Source organism: Manis javanica, chromosome 12 (genome assembly GCF_040802235.1).
Source record: "Manis javanica isolate MJ-LG chromosome 12, MJ_LKY, whole genome shotgun sequence".
NCBI lineage: Eukaryota > Metazoa > Chordata > Mammalia > Pholidota > Manidae > Manis > Manis javanica.
In genome coordinates this window covers 85,399,322-85,410,061 of record NC_133167.1, presented here as the reverse complement: position 1 = coordinate 85,410,061, position 10,740 = coordinate 85,399,322, and the positions used below count along the sequence as shown (strand labels likewise).

Below are 10,740 nucleotides of genomic sequence, written 5' to 3'. Positions count from 1 at the left end.
GCCACAGTATTTTCATTTTTATGCCCTTGCCAGTTCCAAATTCACCTTCCACTATGAACATGAAAAGTAGAAATGGTAAAACTTTCACCTAATGGTCTATACAAAAGAGGAGACCATTTACCTCAGGAACTCCCTACATACTGCAGTATATTCAAGTGGTGAAAGATATAAATTCATTCAGAATTGCCACACGATCTGGCCGTCAGTATAGTCTCTTGAATAATTATACTAAACATATTACTACAAAAAGTACCAAGAAGTAGAGAACAATACTATATTTGTGAACTGCAAGTAACAAAACAAAACAGAGGTCCAAGAAGGCTAAAGTCCAAGCTGTAATTTGCACATGAACTGTATGTTGAAAGCAGCCACAATGTACAAAAACGTGACAAGTAATCCAGATATTTTAAAAACCAGAGCTTGTTTGTCTCAGATTATATCCAGTCTCATCTGGAAGCTTTCTGATAAGCCTGTTACATGAAGCGTATTTCCCTCCTGCTGATAAGAAGCAGTTTGCAAATACCCATAAATTTCTTAGGGAGCGAGTCTACTTGGCGATATTGGTTACTCCACAGTTTCCTATTACATTCATTGGTCTGAAAACTGAAAATAACTCATTTCACTAACTAAAATGTTCTTCCAAGTCTTTTCGCAGTTTTTCAAGTTTTAAATCAAAGGGAAGCTGGAATGTATTGCTTCTTGTCATCAGCAAGCATTTCAAAAAGAGGGTAATCAGCCAAAACCGAGAGTTCTTTGGTCATGTTAGTAACAGGCTTCCCCTTTGTTCTACACCCTTTCACAACCCTTTTTTTTCCAATTTTTCCAGTATGGCCTGGATTTTACAAACAGCCTCCCTCCTGGCCTGCCGGACAGAGTCCTGGCCCCCAGTTTCAACCGAATCCAGTTCCAAAAGTTCCTTGGTTAGCATTTCTTCCAGAAGCCAGTATGCTTTGTCTGTCTTTTTTCCTACAAACTCTTCTACTTCTTGCTCAAGATAGTGGACCTTCTCCAGCACATGTATGATTTTTTTAATACTTGGGAGAGTGCCTTCCTCTGAGGATGAACACTCCTCCGAAACACGATCACCGTGGCCTGGATTGCTGGGATGCTCAGCGGTGGCGTTACCATACGGGTGAGGCTCAGCACTATACTGGACTGGGGAATCCAAAAGGCCGGAACTGTCACTGCTCACTCTTCCCGAGGGCTCATACTGATGGACATTGCACGGGAAGCTGGGCCGGTTCATGCCTTGATCCGACTGGCTGTAAGGGTATGAGGGGTCCTTGGAGTGGGAGAGCAAAAAGGGGAAAAAACTGTTTAATGGGAATCCATCAACATCTGATTTGTTAGCCCACATCTTTCACCTGAACAGGAAGGCACATGTGAAGATTCCCCATGAATAAAACTCAACCTCCCTCCTTAATCATTTGAGAAAAACACAGCCCTAAAAAGATAAAAGGGAGTTGCCTTTCAAGGAAAAGGCATAGGATTCCTAAATATAATGGCTAGAATTTGCCCTGAAGCAGGCCAGCACCATGAACACCTCAGAATTTATCTTTAATACCTCACAATCCATCCAGTGACTTAATAGACAGAAATTGGTTCCCCCCGTGAAGAGTTAAAACCTTAAGAGAGATCCTGAAAAGGAACCTAGCCACAAGCAAATGATGTTCAAGTTTGTGGTTTAACAAAACCATACAATTTCACATTGCTTTTGTCTTCTGCCCATAAATTGAGGTAATAAAATACAGTTTCTCATTCTGTTTAACATTCAGATAGTATTACAACCAACAGCAGATGAGCAATTTCTGTCTTTTAAAAAAGGACGTGAACCTAACCCTCTAAAAAATTGTGTTTCTTTTTTTAAGAAAAAGCTAAGAGGAAACAGGGCTAGGTAAAGCAATAGGTAGGAATCACCAACTTTTTGCAATTAGAAAAGTTCCATATTGTGCAATCTTAACTGCCCAAACCTCAAAAGAACAATGTAGAAGGCCTCCCACCTTGGGCTGTTGAGGTGGTGAAGGAGGTGGCTGAGGAGACCCACTGCTAGGCCATGGTGAAGTACTTCCGCTCACGTAGAGATTCCCAGGCGGTGCTGAGTGCGCAGCAGAAGGCCAGGGGTAACGGACTCCCATGCCATAAGCACCAGGAGAAGCCCAGGAGTCCTCCTGTGGTCGTACAGCTGGTCCTGGTTGTGGGACACTACGATTACCATCCCCATAAGGATAGTGGGCCAGGGTCACTCCAGGGTTCTAGATCGACAGGAAGGAAATATGCTGGTCATTGCTAAAAAAAACTTGAAAGAAAAAATGAAAATGTTCTAGTATAAACAGATTCTGAGATGCTTCTTCTCTGCTTACCAGAAAATACTTTAGCTGCTACTGGGCTACATTATAGTGTTTTTAACTGGTTATAATAGTTTCTCCAGCCTATAAAAACTTGGTTCCAAAGATACCAGGATTATATTTGGTGATGATAAGGAATACGGCCTAAAATTCAATGGCTGAAGCATAGCATAAGACTGTCCCATAGATACTATAAATAAGTGGACCCATATGCTCTAAGAAAGCACAAAGACATATTAGAACTCCCCCTGAAGTGAAATAAACATGGTATTGCTCACTGAAAGTTAAAAAAAAAAAAAGTAAATCCAACAGAAAACTGCTTACCTGTGAAGCAGGATACCCTGGAACCTGCCCCCTTAGAGGGGGTGCTTCAGTCTGGCAGTCCTGCTGGGGATACAGCCAGCGAGAGACTGGGGCTAGGCTGTTGCCAGGTGAACGGTAAGTGCCTGGAACCTCTGGGGAGTAAGGGGTCTGTGTATACCCGGGTGTGTAATAAGCCCCAGTGTATGAGGCAGTATTTGCCCCAGGACCACTGGGGTACGGTGGGCCATATGCTCCATTTGTGTAAGAATTCAAACTCTGTAAAAAAAGCAAAGTTGAGAGGAAAAAAAAGATGAATGAGTAGAAGAGCTGAAATAATACCCAACTCTGAAAACTTTGGGAAGAAATTAGTAACTAAGGAAAAGATGAAGTATCTATGAAGCATTCTCTCACATACATTAAAATTATATACACTCAGATTGTCACCAGAGAGCCTGTCAAAACAATGGGGAGTACATGTGAGGAAAACTGAAGTGATAGCCTTAGAGCAGGGCTTTTCCCACCTTCCACAAATACACCTTGCAACTGTAACAGCAGAAAGTTCCTACCCATCAGCTGGGGGGGTGGGGGGGAGCGGGATTCTGGGAAACCTGGGAGAATGGCTGGAGAAAGAAAGAACCATGAGACAAGAGAAAGAAAACAGACTACAGAGAAGACCTAGGCTTTGTCTTTCACCTCCCTAAGCTGCAGTTTCTCCACCAACAAAATGGAGATCATAAACTTACCCTGCAGGGTTATTGTGAAAACTAAATGAAATGACATATACAATGCTTAGTATAGTGTCTGGTACACAGCATGGTCAGAAAATGATAACGACTTGTAGTGCCTTTGTTAGTGTTATTATGACAAGGTCACAAAATGAGCCCAGATCTGACTCCAAAGCCCTGTTCTTTGTACTGTCCGACTCTGCCCCCAAATAATAGACAACAGAGACAAATTCCTCATATGTTGCTTATTGTAGTTTTAAAAATGTGAAATCCCCTACCCAGACTCTTACTGACACCCAGAATCCTCAGTTTGGTAATCCACACAACTTTAAAGCTAAACTCTAAATTTAAATGATTACCTTCATGTTTTCCATTAATTTCTATTTTACCTTTTTAAAATGGTAAAAACATAGAACCAAGTTCTCCTGGACTCATCTAAGACTATACAACCTTACCCATTCTAGGTAGAAGAATAAGAAAAGAATCCTGTGATGTCAACTGAGCTTATTGTGGTGAACATTTCACAACATATACAAATATGGAATCAGTATTTGTATACCTGAAACTACTATAATGTTATATGTCCACTATACCTTAAAAAAAAAAAAAAGAATCTTGGTACCTTGTACAGCTATTAATGACTCAAGAAAATGAAATTCAAGTTTGATTGCTAATCAAAAAATGGGATGGATTGAAGTGGGAGAGAGGTCATAATTCTGTGGACAATAAATTCTTAACCATACTTTTACGGCAAGTGGATAAAAGACAAGCTATTATCACCACATGGCCAAAGAATTTCATGCAGGGACAGATGCGGCCAAGATCCAGAAGGGCATTTCCCTGAGCAGGACAATGAACTACCCCTTTGTTAGTATCAGTACAAGGCTGTTAAGGTCTTGTACCTACAGGCTGCTGGGCCCAAATAAAGACTCCATGAATACCACATACACAGTTGGTGAATCGATAAAACGTTACATTATTCAACTTCTAGAAATCCTTCCTAAGAAATTATTCCACTACAAAAAAAGTTACAGGCATGAATTTGTTCTACCACAGCATTATTCATAACTACACAAAATTGATTTTTTTCTTTTAAGTTTTAATAATTGCATTGTGGTTATGTTTGTAAAACTTCCTTACATTTAAAGATACATATGTAGGTATTTATTTTATTTCTTTTTTTATAATTGAAGTATCATTGATATACAATCTTATATTGGTTTCAAGTATACAACACAGTGGTTCAACAGTTACCCAATTATTAAATCCTCACCCCCACTAGAGCAGTTACCATCTGTCAACATGGAATATGTTACAGAATCACTGGCTATAGAACCATGCTGTTCTACCATCCCCGTGACCAACTTGTATTATGATTGATAATTTTTGTGCCCCTTTATCCCCCTGACGCTCCCCACTCACCCACCCTATACCTAAGTATTTACAAATGAAATACTATGATGTGTGGGATTCGTTTCAAAATACTCCCAAGGATATATAGCTGAGACACAATAGCCATGTATTGATATTTGTAGAAGCTGAGATGGGTTCATGAGGTTATTGTGCTAGTCTCATTATTTTTTATTATGTTTGAAAATTTCCACAATTAAAAAAAGAGTTCCTGTTATTCACCCTGTAACATGGGAAGTACATATGAGAAATGAAAACTCATAAAAAAGTGTATGTACATTAAGTTTAAACCTGCATTATCATAATAGAGAAAAGGCTGAAAACAAATTTGCCAAAATATGGGTATATTAGAATGGGAGAATTAGAGTGTTTTCCCCTTCTATTTTCCAAATTTTTAATAAGCTGTGTTACATTTTATAGTAAAAAAAAAATTTATGCTATAAAAATGTCACGAAATCCAAAGTGTGACTAGAATCCAGTGGACTTCTGGGACAGTAACTACTTCACCAGTGTCCAAGTACACTATTTTAATGAAAGGAAACTTGTGTCTAAAGGTAGCAGGCTGTGACTTAAAGCTTATCAGCGGATATGGCAATGGATGAAATCTGAAACTGAGCAACTACAAGGAAAATTAAATAAAATCTCTGCCAGTCGAACTGCTATAAAAGTCTCACTCTAGATTGCACAAGACATCGAGAGACTAGAGCTCTTAAAACTCAGAGAAATTCCAACTGCTGCTCTTGTTCTAGATATAAATGTAGATATGACTTGGCATTCAAAAGTCAAAATTAATGTCACACCAGATGGCTCCTCGCTGTAAGCTCAAGATCATCTACTATGAAATAATTCTCTAAAAGTAGGCTTCACAGTTGATGGACTGTCCTGTAGATATAGAAACCCAGAGGAGAGAAGTGGCCCGGTCTCTCACCCAGAAAGCAAGGCACTGCTCAATGGATTCCCTTCCCATTCGGTAGGTATATGAGTAGCAAACAGCAGACACAATCCAAGCAAAACACCTATTTCCTCTAGCAATACTCCTCCCATTGTGCTTATTCTGAAAAACATGGAAGGATTCACCATAAAAGTACTCCAAGACTTCATAATTACTAGCAGTCCACATCAACTTGGACTTTTCTACTACTACTCATTTTTGGGATTATCAAATCTATTATCCTCTACTGGTTGCTTCCTCATATAATCTCTCCACTTCTAGAACTATTTCCATTTGTCTCACAGGACCTCCTGACCAGTTTTTAATAAGCTGTATTTTACAACCCAGTTTTCCTTGAAACTAAATTAAAAAGTGTTACAGGTTCTGACCAGTCTTTTTTTATCTTGATTTCTCAATTCAAAACAGAATAAAGGACTTTAGTTTTCTTTGTTAGAGCATTTCTATTCTCAGTTGTTACAGCATTCCTCTTGCCAGGCACTCAGTGTTCTGTGGTGTAATCTCCCAGAAGCCACAAGAATATCTTCTTTATCAGACAATCAATGTGAGAACATCCAACGCCTCCGGGCCATTAGGAGGGGCATGGGAAAGCAGCTTTACAAAAGCAAGTTGCATTAATGACCAATGCCAGTTTTAAACAAACTAAAAAACCATAATCATTACTAGAAAACCTCCAGTTTTATCAGACAAATAATTGCTTCCTGGATTTCAGACCTCTTCGTGAGTTCACACCTTCTTTTCCCAAGTACCCACCGTATCCACAGATCAGAGCTGCAGCGTGCACATTTACAAAGGCACATGGAGTTGGGAATGTGTATCAGCCTTGCAGTTGCTAGAGATGTTGGCTAAGGATGAGCTGATAATCACATTTCAGAAATGTCTCAAACTTTATAAGGCTTCTGAGAAGCAGCTTGGCAGAACAGCAAAGAAAATAAAGGGGTCCTGGCCCAGTTTCAGAGCCCTGATACAGGCCAAAGAGGAAGCAAATGCTTCTGGCTTCAGAAGTCAGACTCCTTCTACCCCCAAAGTCCTTGATGGAAGTGCAGGGGTGAAGAGCAGGTAGGAAGCCATCTTAAAGAACTCAGAGTACCTCACCGATTCCGTCAACAGTCTGGTGAGACAGTATCTGCCTCTGTATGAGATGGTGTACAGCAGCCCGTGCTCCAGGGATCATCCCACACACTCCTCTCCACAGTCCTCACTATTAGCTGAAGAATGGAGCCCTGGAAACTGAGGAAGGCGGAGTTGCAAACACTGCCCCCAGTACGCACAAAGCACATAAACTGGTTTATCTAATCGACTCTGTGGTCAGTAAGAGGCCTCGCCAATAAGGACAGCTCCTACGGAAAAGGATGTAATTCCACACTTTCAGAAGAAAAATGCTTGGAATTATGTATTCTTGATTTTTTAAAGCTGTTTCCAGATTAGAAATGTTAACACTTATAAAACCCAGCAAAGAGAAGAATGACCGCATGGCAAGGCTACTATGAGGCAGCAGCTAGAAAGCAAATGAATGAAACCATTTCTTTTTTTTTTTTTCAAAAGGAAACCAGCCATACTACATGCTACTACAGCCCTCTGTTCAGGTCAGAAGATGAATGTGTAAGCCCCATGTGGTATTTCACCAGCAATTCACACGTACTAACCCCACACAGCTTTATGTCTAGATGCCTTTGCGTTTGGAATCCAACAACTTATATATTGTATTTAAAAGCTCTCTCCCATTATTGCTGTTGCTTTCAAAAGTCATTACTAAATTATAAGTGAATTTTTCTTGAATATATGTAAATATACATGTAACAAATTCCTTTACCTAAGGAGAGAAAACATTGTATCCTAAGAATAATCTTTACCAGTAAGATCAATTGATGAAATCAGAAAAATTAACACTGCTGAAAAAAATTGTGACTCATGACTGTATAAAGAATTTTGCCTTCCTCTTACATGAACTGTGAAAGTAATGCACACTACTCCCCAAGCTGATTCATACCCAATCCCAATGAAAATCCCAGCTGGCTTTTGTGCTGAAATTGACAAGTTAATCAAAACTTTCATATGAAAATGCAAGTGACCCAAAATAGCCAAAACAATCTTGTAAAAGGAGAAAGGTGGAGGACTGAACTTCCTGATGTTAAAAATTACTACAACTATAGTAATCAAAAGAACTTGGCACTGGCATAGGGCTAGACATACAGATTAATGGAACAGATCTGAAAATATAGAAGTAAATTCCTCCATTTGTGGTCAGTGGATTTTCAACAAGGGTACCAGGACAACTCAAAGGGAAAGTGTTGTCTTTTCCACAGATGGTGCTGAGATACTTGAATATCCATGTGTAAAACAATGAAGCTGGATCCTACATCACACCATGTACAAAAATTAACTCAAATGCATCACAGACCTAAATGTAAGAACTAATATAATTACCAAAAAAGCCTCTTAGGAAAAAAGAGGAATAAATCTTTGTGGCCTTAGCTTCAGCAATGGTTCAGGCATAACACTAAAAACAAGATCAATAAAAAAAATTACACCACAAAATTAAAAACACTTGTGCTTCTGGAGAATAAAAGTAATGACTATAGACTGTATAGCATCTTCCTACGCTGATAAGACAGTGACTGCAATGCAGGGGAGGGAGGACTTGATAATATGAGTGAATGTTGGAACCACAATGTTATTCATGTGAAACCTTCATTAAGACTGTATATTAATGATACTTTAATAAAAAAAAAAACACTTGTGCTTCAAAGGACACCATCAAGAGAGTAGAAAGACAATCCACAGAATGAGAGAAAGTATTTGCAAATCATGTATTTCATGACAGATTTTACCTAGAATACATCAAGAACTCTTATAACTCAATAACAAGAAGACAAATAAATACCTCAATTTTAAAATGTGTACAGGATTTGAATAGACGTTTCTCCAAGTAAGATGTACAAATGGTTAATGAGCATATGAAAAGATGCTCAGTATCATTAGTAACCATCAGGGAAATGCAGACAAAACCACACTGAGATATCACTTCACACCCACTGGGTGGCTATCACAAAAACAAATACCCTGGAAAAAAGTAAAGGGAAGAATATCGAAAATATAAACCCTTATTCATTGCTGATGGAATATAAATTGGTACAGCTGGTTTAGAAAACAGTTTGCCAGTTCCTCAAATTGTTAAACACAGTCACTGCATGACCCAGCATTTCCACTCCTACACATATAACCCAGGAGAAGTGTATGTATGTGTCCACACAAAAATCAGTACATAAACAGCATTATTCATAACAGCCAAAATGTGGATAAAACTCAACTTTCTACCAACTGATGAATGGATAAAATAAATGTGGTATATCCACAGAAAGGGTTATTATTTGGCCATAGTAAGGCATGAAGTATCAATACATGCCCCAACAAAGATGAACATCATGCTAAGTGGAAGAAGCAAATTACAAGATTCACCTATTGCATGAGTCCGCTTACATGAAATGCCCAGACTAGGCAAATGCACAAGGACAAGTAGATTAGAGGTTGCCAGAGGCTAGGCGGAGGGAAGAATGGGGTAACAGGTACATAGTTTTTCTAACTGGAGAGATTAAATGTTCTGGAATTAATGGTAACAGTTGCACAACCACAGGGATATAGTAAAAACAACTGACCTGCACAAGGGCGAATTTTATGGTATATGGCCAAACCACAAGAATGTCACATACTAAGCAATAACAATGCCTGCTTCTCAGTGTTAGTCACAGGGATAAGGACAACACAAGTAAATGGAATTTTGTGATAAATAGTCACATGATTTTTTCTTCACTTTGCATTCTACTATCTCTAATCAACTTTATCGTAAAGTTCATATATACATGGTCATTATGAAAAGCCACTTGCTTTTATATTTTCCTTAATTTAAAAAGTAAATCTTGCTCTAACTTTCTGCCCCAAAAATCCATCTTCAAGGATTCTATCAAGTTAATGAGAAAAAAAGGAACATAACTTTTTTTAATTGGATTAACTATTCAGCCCTATTAAGAAACTTATTTCCATTATTTCAGCCTCCAAATCACTAGTATATTAGTCCAGAATTGAACATAGTATCTGACTACTTAAAACCTACCAGGAGAATTACATTAGTATAGTTTATAGTGATCTGAAAATTTACTTCTGCAGAGAACATCAGTTATAGAGAATTCTGATATGGAGGCTGTTTAAATGTAACTACTTTGAAACTGCATAACTACAATCATGTAGTTATTTAAAAAAATTATCTGTATATATAAATATATTATCCAGATAGAAAAAATAATGAAAGAAAATATGCATATACAACAGCCACTGCTTTATTAGGGTGGCCAGATTATGGGTGCCTAACTTTTTAAACATTTTGTCATCAGTACAACCACTGTGAAAAGTAATCTGGCTCTATATAATAAAGATATACATACTAAAACCCAACAATTCCAAACCTTAGGGAAATTCCTCTCTCATGTGTGTGTAAAAAAGTGAAAATCAATGTTGAGTAAAAGCAAGCTGCCGGAGAATGCTGCTATGAAATCTCTCATACCACGTTTAAATGCAGGTTAAACAATACTTCATAAATGCATATACAAGTAGGAACAGCATACAAACTCATATGAGATAAAGGTAACTTCTAGAAATGGAAAGAAGTGTTCTATGCTGCCTTGACTGTATTTTATTTCCTTTGAAAAATCTGCAACAAATGTGGCAAACTTAAAAACTGACAAAGCTAGGGGCCTAATAAAAAGATGTACATATTTCCAAACTCTTTCAGTATGCTTGAAATATTTAAAGTTAAACATCTGCCATAAGAAATCAAAAATTTGACACCAAAAACAAAGAAACAAAAGCAAAAATGAACAAGTGGGATGACATCAAACTAAAAAGGCTTCTGCATAGCAAAGCATACCATCAGCAAAATGAAAAGGCAACCAACTGAATGGAAGAGAATGCTGCAAATCATATGTCTAATAAAGGGTTAATATCCTAAATATAT

General features: G+C 38.1%; 1 protein-coding gene across 2 annotated transcripts in view; it reads right to left on the bottom strand.

Annotated features, from left to right (window-relative positions):
* Positions 1 to 317: 317 nt before the first annotated feature.
* The window catches only part of BAG4 (BAG cochaperone 4), a 31,452-nt gene continuing 21,029 nt past the window's right edge, over positions 318 to 10,740 (bottom strand). For both annotated transcript variants that reach the window (XM_037015054.2, XM_037015053.2), the window contains 3 exons: positions 2,670 to 2,924; positions 2,001 to 2,252; positions 318 to 1,282 (listed from right to left, as the gene is read on the bottom strand). In XM_037015054.2, coding sequence (XP_036870949.2) covers positions 797 to 1,282; positions 2,001 to 2,252; positions 2,670 to 2,924 — 993 coding nt within the window. In that variant the 3' untranslated portion in view covers positions 318 to 796. The remainder of the gene's footprint in view (positions 1,283 to 2,000; positions 2,253 to 2,669; positions 2,925 to 10,740) is intronic.